Below are 18,362 nucleotides of genomic sequence, written 5' to 3'. Positions count from 1 at the left end.
GGAGGACTGCATTGTTTCGGAGAACAGCATGGGAGATATTTCATCCCATCTCCACCCATTCTCTCATTTATTTCTTCCTTCTCCCCAGCACTGTTTAGATTTTATTAAATATGGCTTAGACACGTGCCCTCTTAATACTGGGCAGAAACACATGTGTGTATGGGTGTGTGTTTACATGTCTCCAGCTTTGAGCTACTTAGGTGGTGAGAGGACATAAATGAACAAATAAATAGAAAAGATCAAACAAGGAAGTTGTGTATGATGATAGGTGAGGCATGGGAAGAGAAGAGGAAGAGAGAGAGATGGTGGAAGAGGGAAAGACAAATGGACGAGAATGGAATTTGTGGACAGAAAAAGGAGACACACCTGCCGAAACATGATTTGGGTGAAGGCGCCGTGTGGGAGGAGAAGGAAGGAAAGGGAAAAAGGATGATGATGAGGGGAGAAGACTGATATTACTAACTGATAGAGACACCAGGACAGAGAAAGAGGAAAAGAAAAAAAGGAAATGGTGGATATTATTCAACCACTCGCCTTCTCCACCCTCCCCCTCACCCACATGCCCCCTGCAGCCCTCTGCTGCTGGTTGTGCTTCGTCCTGATAAGAACCAGTGACAGTCTCACAACACACACGCTAAAGCAGTATAGACAAACACACACGTATATCCATGCACACAGCGAGGCCCCTCAAGCGGCCTTGGCCTACAATCTGTGGGATGTCCTTCTTTGGAGTGTGTGTGTGTGTGTGTGTGTGTGTGTGTGTGTGTGTGTGTGTGTTCTGCTCAGTGTCTGAGTACCAGCCAGGGTAAACACAGTGTGCCAGAATGTCACGGTCCGGGGCCTTCACACCTCCATCACAAATAACCCTTTCAGCCATGGAGAGAGAGAGAGAGAGAGAGAGAGAGAGAGAGAGAGAGAGAGAGAGAGTGTGTGTGTGTGTGTGTGTGTGTGTGTGTGTGCCAGAGAGAGAAAGGAAGAGAGTAAGCATGTGTTTCTGTGACTGTTTAAGAATGTGTGGGTAGGCTGTATGCTATAAGTGTGTGTGCTTGGTTAAGGGTGTGAGAGAAAGACGGCGCTTGAGAAAATGTATTCATGCGTATTGTTGTGCTTTGCTCTGAGTGCAGCCTATATCGAGCCGCTCTTATTAATGCAGCGTCTAGGGACGATGTGTCATACACTAACATTACATTTGTGTAATTGGCAGCAGAGAGCAGAGCTTATGTGCGAATACGTGAGTGTGTCTACCAGCACAACAGCAGTGATGCTTTGATACAGGCACATGCTTCTCTGTGCCTTAAGTTTATATGAACTTTTGACTGTAAAGGAATAGTTCAGCATTATTTGCCTCCTAGCTGATAGTTAGTTGAGAAGATTGTGTCTGTGGGATGAATAGGAAGCTACAGCAAGCAGCCAGTTAGCTTAACTTAGCACAGAGACTGGAAAGATGAGTAAAACAGCTACCGTGGGTCTGTTCAAAGGTAACAAAATCCACCTACGAGCACCTCTGAAACTCACTAATTAACATGTTACATCCCCAACTCTTGGCTAAAAAGCACATCTCACCAAACGTCAAACTATTGCTGGAAAAGTTTTTCATGCACACAACCACGCAGGAGGGAGGAAAAGTAAGACGGTGCAGGAATGAGAAATGAATGAGTAGGAGGGTGACACTGTTTAATCCACCGTGCATCCCAGCAGAGAGGGGACAGGAGGACGACGAGGAGTGGAAGGTGTTGAATTTGTATAAGAGTGGAAAATTCATCACCAGAGCCACACATTCCATGGGACACAGATTTGGAAGACACTTGACTCAGTTTGTCTCAGTGTGTCAGCCCAGTGCGGCAGGGATCTGCATCTCCATACAAAAGCGCTACCTGGTTGAAGTTGTGTCTTTACGATGCACCTGTCTTGAGCTGATGACATTTAAAAGCAGTGCCCTCTTTAGCTCTGTTTACTATTGCACTGTGCAATGGTCGTTGGTAGCCAGCTATTGATCATGGATATTTAGGCTGGTGTTATGATTTAGCTTGGCATCTTCCTCTTGTAGCAGCAAAAGGCTTTTTAAAATGAATGATAAGGAAGCCCTTCTGATGTTACCACAAGCTGCTTGAAGACGAATCAGGAGATGGTCCATCTCAGGCACAACTTGGCACAACTTGCCACATTAAAACTGGTAATGGAAAGGCAAATCAACCAGCATAGTTTGATTCGACACAGCCAAAACTGCCAATGGAGAAACCCGAGTATTGCATTTAAATTAAGTGCAGGACAGCAAGATGTTTATAATGGCTACATCCTGGCAGAAAGTGGAGTTGGGACATCAGTGTAAACCACTTTACTGCATTTGGAAGAATTTATATATTTTGTACGTGATGCCCATCGCTTTTAGATTTCCCTCAGTGCGGCTACAAATCCAAAATAAACAAAGCCAGCATTGTTTAAAAAGCATGTCTGTAGTATGTTGAGTTAAAACTCAGAGTGACAAATAAAAGAAGTGGAGCAGAGAAAGAGAGAGAAATGAAATTGGAAAACGGCAAAATGTGACAGCCAAAGAGTTTAGGAAGGCGCTGTACCCACAAATCTCAATCAAGTGAACCGCTGCCTTGATTGCTCGAGTGAGACTGAGCCTTTGCTCTGCAGCAAAACAAACACGTAAGCATGTCTTAACATAGCTGAGCCCAACCACCCCGAACCTTGCCTGGCACTCATCAAGGCTTTGGCTCAGAATAGCACTTTCTCTTCAGGGGTGTGGAAGGAGAAATAAGGAGAGTAGGAGGAGGAGGAGAAAGAAGGGGAGAAAAGTAGGGAAAGAAATGGCAATCAAGCAAGTTCCTTGAAAAAGGAAAGGAGACAAAGGATAAAAGGGAAAAATATACTATATGAATAAAGGAACAACACAGCAAATAGACATGCCTTCCTTCTTTACTCCAGCCTTCCTTTCTCTACAGCTTTTTTTCTTTTTATAATAAAGTAACTCTTACTCCTCTCCTGCAATTTTCCGCCCGGTCGCTCCTTAATTCGAGAATTTGTTTGTTGTGCCATTGGAGGCATTGTTGATTCATGCATATTTGATTTGGAAATGTCACTCATTATATTTATTTCCTTCCTGCTTGCTCTGTCTATCCATTTCTTTCCCTCTCTTTCTTCCCTATCTTGACACAGTCTGTTCACAAAAACAAACAGCACTTTACTCCTTGGTTGGCTTGTTAAATAATTATTTTCTCCTTGCATTTTTATGTCTTTTAACTGACTTTTGTTTATGTGCCTGACGATCACAAAAACTTATTCCATACGATGTAATCTGGTCAAACAAATTACAGATGGACGAGACGGTGCTGCTTGTGCAAGAGGGAGAACATAAAATAAAGTAGGGAGGGGGGAAAAAAGTCCTCGTTGGCAACACACCGATCCTCTGAGTTGCCATGGTAACACAAGATTCAGATACTGTCGGAGATGAGAGCGAAACACTTGATGAGGAAAAAAAAAGAAAGATGGAGAGGAGGAAATGTTTGATGTTTAACTGTCAAATGTTTATTATATTCAGAATGAGGACAGTGATGTTTATTGATTTTTACTGAGCTGAAACTATTCATATTTAACGTTTTATCATTTCTGTCAGGGTAGTGAAGAAACGGAAGGGACAGGGTTGATCATGTTGGTATAAAAAACACATTCAAACACATTCAGCTGTTAACCTTGGTATTGGTCCCTAACTGCAAGGACTTGGACATTTGGCCAGCTGGTCCCATACTTTCTCTTTACTCTCCTGTCTGCTTGACACAGCACCACTCAGACCACATGGAGTCAGACACGAGGAGCAGCCACCTCTCAACCCTGTGTGAAAACTGCTATCTGGCCTTTGATTGCGGCCTGAACATGAGTCTTATTTAATCCTGTCTACTGTGTTCTTCTGCAGCACGGAGCAGCAAAGGTCTGAGTGGATGTCTGCTATCAGGAGAGCCCATTTCACTCTTATGTTAAACACTGCTATTTGTATTCAGAGTTAAGCTACAGCGTGGCAAAAAGGACCGTTTGAGGTCTAAATTAAGGGTGCAAGTATATGTGCACACTCACACACACACGCGTCGCTGATGGCATGCCAACCCATTCCCACTCTCCCAGTAGATAAAGAGGCAAAACCACAAGGTATTAAGGAGGAGAGGCACATTCCTGCCCTCTTTTTTCCCTGCGTTAACTATATATAATCCACACACAGAGGCGGCAAGGTGAAGAAAAAAAAGGATGAGGAATAAATGGGGTGAATGAGCATCAAAGTGGTGAGGGATGGGGTGCAGAGAGGGAGATGTTAGAGGAGAAGGATAAGTCTAGCCTACAGGAAGAGTTGTACTTGTTGGGGCATTGAGAGCGCAACTAATGGATATGGCAGCTAGGAGAAGGATGATGAATGACTCTGTGTATGTGTGTGCGCGCGTGCATGTCACTGTCAAAATGTTTACACTTCTGTGCATGAAAGACACAAAGTACAGAAACTGTGTGTCTATGTGTGTGCGCGCACACGCGCGCGCGTGTGTGTGAGACAGTGCAGATGATGGATTCTCTAGTGGAGCATGTGGTCGGTGGTTTCTTGGGCAGACGAGGTGACAGGAGAGGTCTCTCTGTCCACATGCCACCGTCAGCCGGTCTGTCTGTCTCTTCGTTCTCCCTGCTGCCTCTCTCACTCCTCCACTTTCTCAGTCTCTTCATCTAACTCTCTATCCATTTGTCTCCTTCTCTTTGTCATGCTGACTCTCTTTTTCTTGCTCATCCTGGTTTTAACCAAGCTTCTACCCCAAAATGTACTGCACTGCAGCTTTTTACATTGGCCCTAGGTAGATGGAGCAGCACATTGAGGGAGATTTCAAAAATATTGTACATCGACTTGCCTCAAAAATTTTAATTAATCTGCATGTGGAAAGCAGTAGACCTCACTCTATCTGATATTCAAGAGTCGTTCTCTCCTATCATCAATATTACTATGCAGTTTTACATGTTTACTTGCACATCCTGCTTTCCTTCAATTTTCCTTTCGTCACTGCAGGCCTTTCCTGTTTATCCATCCGTTGCCCCTCTGGCCCCTCTCAGCTCAGAGTGTGCTAGCCAGCGCTCTCCCCATGTCTTGCAGATGGGCGCACTAATCCGCTAACATTAGCTCCGTGAGGCGTGAAGGCTGGGCCCGTGTGTTGTTTTGGACGGCCATGGAGGCTGTGGCTTAGCATGCTAGTGTTTGGGATTCTACACAGCTCCGGTTGAGAGAAGAGATAAAGAGGAAAGTAATTGGATAAAGGTTGACCAATTAATAAAGGCCGGTGATTCAGGCCAGCCAACAAGGGGGGGATTTAATCTGCATAGAGATAACGGGGAGAGTCAGACCACAAACACAAGGAGATAGCGTGGGATTGTGCGTATGTGTTCGTGTACTTGTGCCTTTATGTGTGCGTGGCATCAATCAGATAAAGAACAGGCATGACTGTCAGTCACTTGGGAGTGCAGTGGATTTACATCCATAAGTCCATTGAGAAGATATGCATTTGAATATATTTTTCTGTGCTCCCTAATATATGCGAGGCCGTGTTTGGTGTTTATAAAAGAGTGAAAGAAAAGCACAATGAAAACATCGCATGGCTGTGTGTCCATCACTAATATCCTTGTATACACTCCAGCAGTTGACAAACACTTGTTATGCCTCGTGTGTCGCTCGCTGCAGCCGCCACTCTGCACGATTGATATTAGCTTTTATGCTAATGCAGCATTTGGCTATGTAAGAACAAGGCAGTATTTCCATAGACAGTCATTCATCCCGGCCTGCTTATGGCCTTATGGGCCACGACAGAATTATTGCTGCACAGTACACAAGCTGTTGTCACTGTGCCAAGAGCCACTATTACACATACAGACAGCAGACACACACAGCAGGGTGATGTGAGGAAACCCTGAGGCGAAAGCCACAGAAGGTGCGAGGGTAAAGGTGCGTGTGCAGCTGAGTAGAATTTGTGCCTATGTTGCTAAATTTGTGTTTGCATGAGGGAGAAAAGGCTTTTATTGTGCGATCAGTCACATTATATATGAAACAATAGCAGCTTTATCATGAGGAGTTCTTGTAGGTTTGCTCAAATCTTTGTTTTTTGTAAACTGCATTCTGCAAGTCTATCAAAACATCAAATCACACCTATCCACTTATGTGAAGGTGAATGCTCATCAAGATTGCATCACGGCTATAAAAATTACTTGTCAAAATGAAAGCAATATGAACAAATCAGTGGCATGAAACTTACCTCAGAGATGTTGACGCGTCCCTCCTGGAAAGAGCAGTCATTGGCATTCTGGGTGCACATGTGGCGGTACTTGCACCAGTGGCATGGAAAGGAGCCGTTTACGCAGGACAGGCAGCTAAAACAGAGACAGATGAGAGGAGACGGTTAGAGAGTTAGCAGGGTCACCTGGTTTCCGACTTGAGTCTAAATTATTTACCTTACTGCGTCAACGCTTCATTTGATAAAGTATGACAGCAAAAAAATAGACAGAATGAGGTAGTGTTGTACTGTAAAATGTATGTGACATAAAAAAAATATTACTGGCATTGAACCAGTACTATCTTGTATTTTATGTGTTAAACTAACTGACAAACTGGTTGGATGAGGCCATTTTATGTTGGGTAATCTCCACCCTAAGTAGGTGCACTGAAATAAGGAATATAGCTGTGGTTCTCCACTGTTTAAAGCCAGTTAAGGGGCACACAGAATGGACTTTTTGGGGATGTTTAAAAGAGCACTCAATGCAATTTAGTGTAGTATGGTGTGGAAAGCTTACCTTTCCCCCCTCTAATTCTTAATCTATTTTCTGACCAGCTTTTCACAGTAACACCAGGGCCCAGTTAAAATAATTAAATCTAGGTAATTATGTTCCAGATTTGGAAATCCCATGTTTTGCTGTCCATGACCAGCTAATCTACCTTACTTGTGCCATTTTTTCAAAGTACCTTTGGACTAGATCACACTCATCTGGATAGAAACTTTTCAAGACAACCAAATTCAGATAACCAGTGCTCTAAATAGGACAACACATCACAATAAAGGTGGTCTGCCAACAAACATATTGCAGTTACCACTTATCGCCATAGGTGCCGCCAAGAGGACCAAACAGAGGTCTTCGTTATTGTAACTTTACATCATTTTTGTTTGATTTTGACAGCTATTTGGGGGACTGTTTTATAAGGACAACATCCTTTTTTGTAGTTTACTATAATGGAAGCCTTACTAGGCAGCATACTTTGTCTACTTTATGACAGTAACTGTTAAACAAATCAATTGCAAAATTTATAAGTGTTATTACATTTTGTTCCAGAAATGTACCCTGAATCCGGCCTTCTGCTGGGATCAGGATAACTCTGATATTTTGGATCAAAGGTATCCCAATCCTACTAAAAATTTTGAACAACACAAACTGTAGGTTTGATCCAGATCAAAACCAAGATTGGATTACATGATCTAATCAGATATCGGATGGGTGTTAATTCATCTGGGAAGGGATCCCAAGAAATTCAAGCAAGTCCAGTTGCCTACCATATAGCACTTATGATCACCATGACCTGGATGACTGAGAATCTTCACAGACATGATATCAGAATCCTTTTATTGTCTTTTGAACAACCCATTTCCAAGATTTGATGAAATCTGATCAGAGTACTTTTAAACAACTAGGCCCAGGTGTTTACAGTACATATCATATAGAGTACGTTGACAATTAAAAAGACGGGTCCTGAAAATAAAGGTATTGGGGGAAAAACAGTATAGACTGTGATACAATACAGGATCTATTAAAGGATCTATTAAAATGTAAAAACCTATCCCACTGTGTTCTCTGTTTTTTAAATCTTCACTTGTAATTTTTCTCAAAATTCCTTCCTTTCACCGTCTCATGTCTATTTATCATCCACTGTCAAGTTTGGACTTTTTCCCACCCTGTCTGGAATCCTCTTTTCTTCCCCTCACCTTCCATCCTATCTATCAACTGTCTTAACCTCTTTCTCCCCCACACTACCCTCATTCATCACTCCCCACTCACTTGCAACCGTCCATTGCTGCTTCTGTATGTCCAATGATCTTCCCCACAATCGGCCTACTCTGCATATATATCCTCCCCTCTTCTCCCTCTTTCTATACCTCTGCTGTATCATTCTCTCTATCCATTCAGCCCTGAGCCTTTTCTCTCTGTCCCTCCGTCTCTGCCACTCTTGCTCTATCCATCCCTTTCATTCGCTGCCGTCTCATTTTAAAAAGCTCTCCCCCTGTTCTTTGTCTAAAGCTCTCTTTCATCCGTGGGGCTAAGAGCGCTCCACCATTTTAAATTCACCTGCTTTAGCCAAGGCGAGGTGCAGATAGACAGGCTGAAAGAGAAAGATGGAAGAAAGAAGAGAGGGAAGGAGAGAGGGAGAGATCAAAAGCAGGTGGATTTCCCTGAGAGAGGTTTAGACGCCAGGTATCGTGGGAGAGAGGGGGGAGAAAATAGGGAAGGGGGGAGTAGCCCGTGGGGCTCTGTGTGGGAGTCTCGTGGGAGGAGGAGGAAACATTAGGTTGAAAGTTGGGAAGTGACTGTGTGTGTGTGTGTGTGCGTGTGTGTGCGTGTGTGTGTGTGTGTAGGTGTGTGTGTGTGTGTGTGTGTGTCACATCTAAGGGGACCAGCGGAGGAGAGCCAGACAGGTTCAAGTACGCAGTTTATCAACACAGCTTCATGATATTGGTCCTCTTTCAGCCCTAGAGACATACTACGTTACTTGGTATCTCATTTATGTGCGCAGCATTATCTAATGTAACCATTATGAGCTCACAAATAAAACTGTTTCATTTTATTACAAAGCGCACTGTAGTTCAGTTTCAGTAGATCTCTGTGTGACCCATTTAGCTATCATGGTTTGTGTGAGCATATGGTTTATTGGGAATGTAATAAAATACTACATATAATACAGTCAAGGTAAGCAAGTCTGGATCCATAACAATAAAAGGAGCAGGTACTTAACATACAGGCTGATTTGTATTCAACCACATCTGCCAGGTGTGAATTTGTGCGTCTGAACCACTATGAGCTCCCAACCAGCTCTCGAGTGGGTTTTAACCCTGTGTAAAATGCCAACAGCCCTTCCCCTCATCCGCATGAAAAATGAAGGCTTTAACTCTTGAGCTCTGAGATGGAGCCCATACACGATTCCATCAAACCCTGACGTGGATTCATTTGGATCAATTAGGGCCGCTCGTTTGTCAGGTGCGCGCTTTAAGTGATCGTTTCCAGCCCAGACCCCTCCTTTTGAGCGAGATCAGAGGCTGGAGCTTAATTCAATCCCACTGCCGCTTTAATTGACCAATTTAGCATTGTGCTGAGAGAAGCTGTCCATTTAGAATGAGGGATGTGCGGCAAAGGAAATAACAGGCCTCTTAATACCACATGAGAGCAAATAGGAGATTTGTCAATGTTGCCAACAAATGGAGGGAAAGCGATTAGGCTACGCTAGGTTAGGTTAGCATACAGTGCACAGACTCAAATAGCAGGACTGGGGGGTTTTAGCTCAATGCTTCCTCCCAAGTGAGCTGGTAAGAGTCAGGAGAAAGGGTGTCAATACTGAACAAAAGAGCAGATGACATTACTGATGCAAGACAAATGACCACGTGGCAAGTTAGCCGAGCTCATTGTGTGGCTTGATAGTGTTTGTTAGCTCAGCAACAATCACTAGTTTGAATGTCAAAGAGTCTTTTTTTGTTGCTGGGGGGCCACCAGTGGATCAGCGCTCATCAAAATACAGTACAACACCAACTTAACACAGCAGGTAATCAGAACCAAGCAGTGAACAGTACAATGTATAGTTAGTAGTGAACACCCAAACGCCTGTCAACACATCTGTCGCTGAGCCCTGATAATAATCATTTTTATCTCAGCTTTTATCTTTTATTCATGTCAAATCAACCTTGTTAGTGTACCACTGACTTTGAAATAACGAGCAAAATATCAGCAGGTAACCGCTGCCAACTTTCGGTGACTTTTATGATTACGGCCTTTGAAATAAAACATGGTGCCATTATGTGTGCCACCCAAGGCCAGCGGTGGGCCCTGTCTGACAACCCCCTACTGCTCGCTCTTTGGTTCCTCGAAGTAACCAGGCCCCCCTGTCACGAGCTGCCTTAGGATCTCAAAACCTCTCTTTTAGCCTGGGTGCGGACCCTTTTAAGGGGAAGCCCACCCAGGGCCATTCGGGGGCGTTCAATAATTCTTCCTCTCATGTCCAGGGGTGGGCTCCCTTTTTCAGACCCCCTAGTATCTCCTTATTCCTCCTTCCTGTCACTCGCCATCGCCCTTAGCCACTCAGAGGCTTTGAGCGGCTGCAGACACGCTCCCCGTATGGCCACGCTCATCATGCTAATTTAATCCGTTCATATTCAGATGCTAATCGAGCTGCACTAGCTTTGGAGCGGTACTGTTTTTTTTAGGGCCCGACACAATGGGTTATGATTTCCTCTTCTCTCCTCTCCTCGGTCATTTTGGAGTTCTAAATACAATCCGCTCTCCTAGTGAGGTGCGTTTGACACTCCTGCACTTGGCAAAATGAGTTATTTATTGGCTCCTATTCATTTCAAAGGAGTGGAGGTGAATAATTTAATGGTCCTCTAGAATAGTCTATCCTGTCATTACTGGATCCCTTTAAAATTTGAGGGGGGTTAATAAAACACAGAGGGACTAGTATTCATGCACATCATTTTATCAATGCATGTCTGAGTGTTTAGTTTACACAAAAAGGGTGCCATGTGAATGTGCCTGGCTAACATTTGGAAAACAAATTGCCCAAAATTTATTGTATAACTCTTCCACATCTTTTCAACTGCACTCGCTTTCTCTGTTTCACTTTGGATCCACCGCTCTTTACATTCTTCTCTATCAAAGAAAACTGTACTCTCTCTTTCTATGCACTTTTTCTCCCAATTACTCTAAGAGCACCCTCAATCACACAACAAATGACCCAGTCACTGCCCGAGCCACATTAACCACAGCAAGAAAAGGTGCTTCATACAGACATTTAAACCCCAATTCATTGCCAGACTATCTTCCTTATCTTTAATAAATGGGGGGCTGTGGAATGAGAAAAAGCGTATGGAAATATTTAATTAAGGAGCAATCATGGCCGTGGGTGATTTTCTATTTCAATCTCGGCAACCCTTAAACTGAAACAGTGGGAATTCTAATTAGATTAATACCACTATGCAAATTTATGGCATTTTTGAGAAGGCAAGGGCCACGACGTAATCAGTTGAGTAAATAAGCGGGAGGGGTGTGTGTTTTTTGGGATGGGGGCTGGGTGTCAGTCTGTGAGTGTAAATCATTAAGAAACATGATGGGGCAATTTCACTATTGGGCTCATACCTCTCCTTCCAAAAGGTAGTGTTACTGTTAGCAGTCAGCGTACACACAATACAGTGTGAGACTGCAAAAGCACACGAGTGGGAATTCATGAAGGCACAGCTGATGAATATCGTGTCTGCTCGGAAATGTGTTCCTGCATGTTCTGCTACTGTGCGCATCCTTCACTGTGTAAAAGCCTGCAGTATTTTGAGTTTAAGCCCATTAGAGGAGAACTTGGCTCTGTAAGGAATGACCAAGCATCCTGGAAACAGGGCCTTGCATGTGTCCGTACGGGCCTGAAGTCATTACGCCAACGACATTACCAGTCTGATCTCATCAGACGCCACGTACTGACGTCCGGGGGGCACGCGGTCGGTATGCGAGGCTGGAGTGCCAGCTCGAAATGGGATTCTTATCTCAGCATCTCTCGTCGCCATCAGAGTCGCTGCCGAGGATGCAACGTGCCATATCTGTAACTTCATTAAACGTGTCCATTACATCACTCGGAGGCTGTATTAGATCAGCCCAGGGAGCGGATTTAATCAGAGTTTATTGAGGTAATATCTTCATTTGGACAACTCTCCTGTCTGCGTCACTTCTGATACATTTCTTAGACTGTGTGAGATCATTGTCATATTAGGATCTTTAATGTGACATCACACTTTAATACATCCATTAGAAGACTGTTACTTTTTTTTTTAACTGGGTGTTTTCTATTTGAACATGAAGCAATTTGTATTCACAAGATTTACATCTGACACAAGATGTACCCTCGGCAGTAAAAGGCGCTGGGAGTTAGAGCAAACATCCCAACGTCCTTATGGGACATGAATTAACTGGGAGTTGACATTGTAAACCACCACACCCTTAACCAGCTGAGCTAATCATCGCTGTTACGGCAGGAGATTTTCTGTATGAGGGCAGGGAGACGGGGGTAGCTGGGTTAAAGGTCACAGTAACGGATTAGGTGTCCGAGACGTTCAGGGCTACAATACTCTGTAAGCGACAGAGTGGAGAGAGGTGTGGCTGTGCATGTCTATGTGTATGTGCGTGTGTGTTTGCGGACAATCCTCGCAGGAGGCTCATCTAACATCCAGAGGGAAGCCAGGATGGAGCCCTGCTGTACCCCAGGGGCCTTCGGGCCATCTGCTGCCCCTAGGCTAATACCCCAGCAGACGTTTCAGCCTCCCCTGGATCGGCCATGGATGGACAGGAGGGAGGGTATCATGTGGGGCGGCGCGGAGGACTTGGAGGATTCTTTTACCCCGGCAGGGTGCATCAAGCTCATGGTGGGAGTGACCTAGGGGTGTGGCTCGATGGGTGGTGGAGATTTTCAGCAGAAGGTGGATTAAGAGAGGCAGTGAGCTGCGATTGGGCGGATTGCAAAGGGCATCTGGAGGGTGAAGGAGACTAACTCATCGGGAAAAGGCACGAGACTTCATTCCTCGTATTACAGCATTACAGTATTTGACTTTGTCTTTCTTGTGTAAATAAGTATCAGACTGAGTATCTGTGCACTCAAAAAAGCTGGAAGTATTTGTTTTGTGAAGTGGGGAAGAGGCATAAACGTGGTTAGAGTTTGTGATTGGGAGGCATTACGGCAGACCATCGTGTAATGAATTAATCATTGAGGTATCATTAGTGTGTGTCGTGGGTTATGATAATAAGACTAGAATTACCATCTCATATCCCAATCGTTTCTCATATACTGCACGTTCGATTTTTCACTCCAGTGGTAACACGAGCCTCCTGTGGAGGTCGGAGGGGGTGGGGTATTTGTGTAAGTGTGTGTCTAACTGTATCCTTCATGAAGAGTAACATGAGTCAGCCCATGGGGAGACTGAACAGAGAGACCTCCTCTTTAAAAAACAAGAGGGAAAATACTAAAACAAGAGAAAAGGAGTTGTTGAATGTATCCAGAAATATTTAAACAATGTAACTTACGATTGGTGAACGCTGCAGTTGTAGAACACAAAATCGACGCTGGCAAACTTCTTGCCTGTCTCCTTGGACTTCAGATAGAGCTTCACCACCCGCTTATCACCTGCACCAAACAGATACACGGAAATTAGTAAATTTAGAGTAATACTGTTCTCTGAGTCTTTAACTTTACAGAAAAATAAAACCCAAATTAATGACCAAACAGCTCAAACATCACACCTAACAACTTAATTTAATTACAGGGAATAAATGTGACAAATTGGACGTATATTAAAACAAAACAATCATCGACTCTCCGCCACACTTTAAATTTAAATCCCACTTGTGTGACCTCAACAGATAACACGCACACACAAAAAAACACTGTAGCTTAGCAACACGCTGCTCATGTCACACCCACAGTAGGGTGGCATTAAAAATAGCAGCACCAATCAGTGTTTGGATGCCAGCGCTGATGAGAACTCATAATGGGGCATAATGGGCTCAGTTGAAGAACTACTGAGATGTTGCTTTGAGGAAACTTAGAGCGCACTATCTGACATGTTTTCAGTGCTTTGAATGCTGATACCAAACAAGTTTTTATCATTTGTGGCTTGACAGAATCGGACATGAAACAGGTGAATAATATCTGCAAAAAAAAAAAAAAAAAGATGCAGCAGATATTTTTAAATATAACGATAAACCACGGTGAAGTCACCGCTTTGAAAAGACACTAGGAGCATAACCAGTGTCGTTTAGGAAAAAAAAAAAAAAAAAACTAAACTGACAACAGTGCATAATGCATGATAATGGGAATTCAAAAACAGATCTATTTTCAGTAGATAAATGTAGACTTGTGTTTGGGGCTTTGAATTGGAATGGGTGAGCGATATTGGTGGTGACAAGGTATTCTGAATATAGACGCACTAAACAAATCATCTGGTTACATTAAAATTCTGTTCCAGCTTTCTCCAATTCCAACGCACAAAAGAGTCTTTAGTAGGCGACACATCAGCCCGTGGTGATGCACATACAGTGTACAGTGCTATAGATAGTCGCAGGGGAGAGGCAAAGAAACCGAGATGACATAAACATAAAACATATCAAATGAAATAGAGTACCAACATAAAAAATGTTCATGACTACATTCTTGAAATACATCCCTAAAACTCTGTAATCCACACCCTGCACACTCACTGCTACCACCCAGTGACCTCACTACCCCAATGACTTCATCACCCCTCCTGTCCCGACCTTTATTTCTTGTTATTGGGATGATGTCCCGGACCGAGGGAGACAAGCAGAAGATGTGTGCACCCTGGATCCTTCCCTCCGTCTCCACATAGTCCTCGAAGGAGCAGTTGACCCCCGCTGACAAATCAGGCACGTTGCGAGCCTGGAGGACCAGCTAGAGAGAGAGGAGGAGAGGGACAATCAGTACAAGATCAATGGAAGGACATGGTGTACATGGATTGTTATAAGATATGACATGAGGGTTAATGGGTGTTGGGGAAGAGGGGGAAGGTGGGGGTGGGTGGAGTGAAGTGTGGGTATGAGTATATGTGACAGCAGCGGGAATAAAGGAGGGTGAGTGCTTGTGTGTATGCATGTGTGCGTCAGTCGGAGCAGCTATTACAGCAAGGTTAATGTGTTCGTGTTAATGTGTGGAGAGAAAGTGAGGCAAACTGTAATCAGTCAAACCTATGTAGTTACATTGAGGAGCTGCTGACAGAATGAGAGCTCTCGTGCCCGCACACGCACACGCTTACAGCTTTCAGTGATATAGATGGCAAAACCAAGATTCCTACTTAAATCTACACATTGAGTTACAGTTGTGTCCTTGGTGTGAAATGTTGTGACTTTTAAATGACTTCATTTTCACTTTTTACTTATGCACGTACATCTGGTAAGAGTTCATTTGCAAAAACAGATAAGAGCCATTCTTAAAATGAGGAAAAACACCAGTTTGATTGATGTTACTTTAAGTGCACGATAAATTAAAAAAATAAAAAATCAAAAATCTGAGATATCTTATCAAAACAACCAATACAAGTTTGACTGATATTTCCTGTATTGCATACCCACAAAAAAAGGGATTTAGGAAAATGAAAACAGAGGCATCTGCTTTTTCGAATGCACCCTTCATCTCGCAGACATAGATGGGTAAAGATAACGATACAGCAAAAGGGCAGTGCAGCAGACTTCTTTTTTACAGTCAGGGAGCAGGTAGAAATAAATCATGGCAACACTGTAAAATAAACTGGCTGTGTTTGTTTCTGACAAGAGCATGATTAAAGGAATGCAGTGTTTTCCACACAATTGAAATATATGTGTGGTGGTAGCTGACGACTGTGTGTGTTCCTTTGCGATCGGTGTGTGTGCCCTCTCTGAAGTCTGAAGTTTTTGTGGGGTCTGTGAAGTCTTTGAGAGGTTTTTTTTTCCTCAGCAGCAGTCATGATGTAGATGATTTCAGTTTCAGACAACATTTCTTTAAAAGGAGTTTTCAGAAAATCGGTGTGTGGTTGGACTGATCAGAGCTGATCAGATGTGACTGATTGACAAGAGGAGCAGCTGCTGCAGAGCCAAGTGAAAGCAAACTTTTAGACCAAGCACCGAACAGCAGGATGCGTAGTTTCAATAGGAATTAAGATGGTGTCATTTAAAGTAGGTTGAAATAACAATAGACACCACTAAATTGATAGCACTGTTGTTCTGAGACATATAGCATTTTATTCCTGTATAAATGAAAGGATGAATTAGTTTCACTTTCACTGCGCCTGGAGTTCTGCTGCTCCGTCTGAGCCCAACAGTGTGGTGCTCCAAACAACCGAACAGTATACATTTTCCAACAGTGATATTGTGGCAGGCTGCCACAAATAAATGAATGTGTTGGAAACCCTGTAACCCTTTTCAGTGATCACTAACCTTAGATCATGGGGATTTCACAACTTCATATCATAAGTTTGTCCCTTTCTAGACTTTTTTTGTAATTGCTTAGACAGTAAAACTGTGTAATGTCCTCTACAGTTGGGACCATAGACAAGGGAAGACATACCTGGACTTCAGACATGGTGACAGAGATGTTTCTTGGCTGAACGGTGAGCTCCACACACTGTCTCTGGTCCGAGGCAAACCTCTGGGGCTCTCCTGCTCGCTCACACCGGTCCTTGCGTGAACAACTAAGGAGCAGCAGCAAAAGAGAAAGAGAAAGAGAGGATAGAGAGAAAGAAAGGGATATGAGATGGATAAGAAAAGAAGTGAGGAGGAAAAGAAAGGAAGAAGCAGAAGAGTGAGACAAGAGGCGAGATGAGACAGAGAATATGAGCAACTGTTAAGCTAATATGACAATCATATTAAGATGACAAACATGCACAGCCATCACCGTCACACAGAAATGGGAGCAATAACGGAAGACAAATAGGCTAATAGCTTCTCCCAGCCATTACTGTAGGCCTTTACATCATTACCTTATTGGCCCTGACATTTGTGCAAGAACTGCTAAGCTATATGAACATCCAGCCCCCCTCATCTTTTCAGTTTACAACCCCACCCAACTCAAACTTCTCAGGAGATATACAGGCAATCATTAAAGTTTCCCTGAACCGTAAAAATGATACAATTCCTACCAGCCGCATATCAATGGGGTCAGCAATTTCCCCCGCTTATTACGAGCCAACTGATCGTGCTAAAAAAAATCAGCACACAGCCCCGTATTGTAGCGGCTTTACTATTAGCTATTCATAATGCATTAGCTATCACTTCACCTTCGCGCTAACAACAACTGGTCCCGGTGGTGAGAGGAAAAGTGCTGATGCGGCGCTCTGCGAGGCCTTAACAATAAGAGGGAGGTGGAAAAAAATGCTAACTGCCTCCTATGAGCAGCAGCCCCCCCGTCCCCTCGTTTAGTTAGCCTTCACTCGAGCTCAGCAAGAAAAAGCTGTCGCCAACCGCTCCCCCGGGAGTCACTAACTCACACACACATACACACAGGCTGTACAGGCATGGGTATAGATACACACAGGTATGTACACGTTTTCTCATTATGGACCTCTTTTCCTTCTACTGCTCCTCCGGCGTGTGACTGTTGTGAATTCGTTTGAATGAAGTGTGCTCATTTGTCTAGAAACACCTGCACGTGCGTGTTTGTGTGTGTATTCCCCGTTCAATTCCACCGCTGATTGAAACTACCATGGCTCTTAATAAGATGTGGCTAAAAGCACCAGAGGGCTGAAACGAGGCTTATAAATAATTTGCCTATTAATACCAATTTGCCTGCGAGGGCCTCGGTCCAGATTTGGCATCACGATTAGGTAAGAAATGAGCAAGCTGCATTCAAGACACAAGGTCAGAATGTGCCCAAACAGAAGGATATCTCTGGATCAAGTCCATCATGATTGTGTGTGTAATTTCAAAGATGTGTGTGCATGTCTGCTAAAATGGAGAAACACAGGTGGTGTGTGTGTGTGTGTGTGTGTGTGTGTGTGTGTGTGTGTGTGTGTGTGTGTGTGTGTGTGTGCCTTGAGGAAAGACAGGTTGGTGATATGTTTTGTAAGTTTAATTAACGCACTGAGAGATGGCATTATGCTAAATGCTGGAGGTGCTCCAACTGTGGTTTAACATCCTGTCACCTTTCAGTAACATGTAACTGTTTTCTCACTCTCCTGTGCGCAAACACACACACACAGGCCCTCGAGTCAAAGGGAGGAAATGGAGAGATTACACACAGACAGTGTTATAACACTTGTGTGTGATTAGATTTATTTTCTAAACACAACCACAAATCTCCACTCTCACTGTTACAAATCTAATCTTCACCAGTAATCTTAAAGCAAACATAAAACTTTGTCCGCAAACCAAAAGCTAACACTAGCAATGACTAATCCTTAATCTGTTGTCAAAAAAGTTCCTACATTAAGTATTAAAAAGTACATGAGTAGTGAACCATGTTCACATCACACATACACAAAAACAAGCTAAATACCACTAAGATAAATGGGAGTGTCGGTGATGCGGGCTGCCAAGCTGTGTTGTTATTTATGTGCTATTAAGAGGTTTAGCCGGTT

The 18,362-nt window shown here is 43.5% G+C and overlaps 1 protein-coding gene across 4 annotated transcripts in view; it reads right to left on the bottom strand.

Moving 5' to 3' along the window:
- LOC125903882 (plexin-A1-like) overlaps positions 1-18,362 on the bottom strand; it is a 267,206-nt gene that overhangs the window by 128,396 nt on the left and 120,448 nt on the right. For all 4 annotated transcript variants that reach the window (XM_049601096.1, XM_049601251.1, XM_049601175.1 and 1 more), the window contains exons 6-9: positions 16,355-16,478; positions 14,554-14,707; positions 13,324-13,423; positions 6,273-6,387 (exon numbers count right to left, since the gene is read on the bottom strand). In XM_049601096.1, coding sequence (XP_049457053.1) covers positions 6,273-6,387; positions 13,324-13,423; positions 14,554-14,707; positions 16,355-16,478 — 493 coding nt within the window. The remainder of the gene's footprint in view (positions 1-6,272; positions 6,388-13,323; positions 13,424-14,553; positions 14,708-16,354; positions 16,479-18,362) is intronic.

This window comes from Epinephelus fuscoguttatus, linkage group LG1, assembly GCF_011397635.1.
Source record: "Epinephelus fuscoguttatus linkage group LG1, E.fuscoguttatus.final_Chr_v1".
NCBI lineage: Eukaryota > Metazoa > Chordata > Actinopteri > Perciformes > Serranidae > Epinephelus > Epinephelus fuscoguttatus.
The sequence above is the reverse complement of the archived record's forward strand: the minus strand, read 5'-3'. Positions and strand labels throughout refer to the sequence as shown.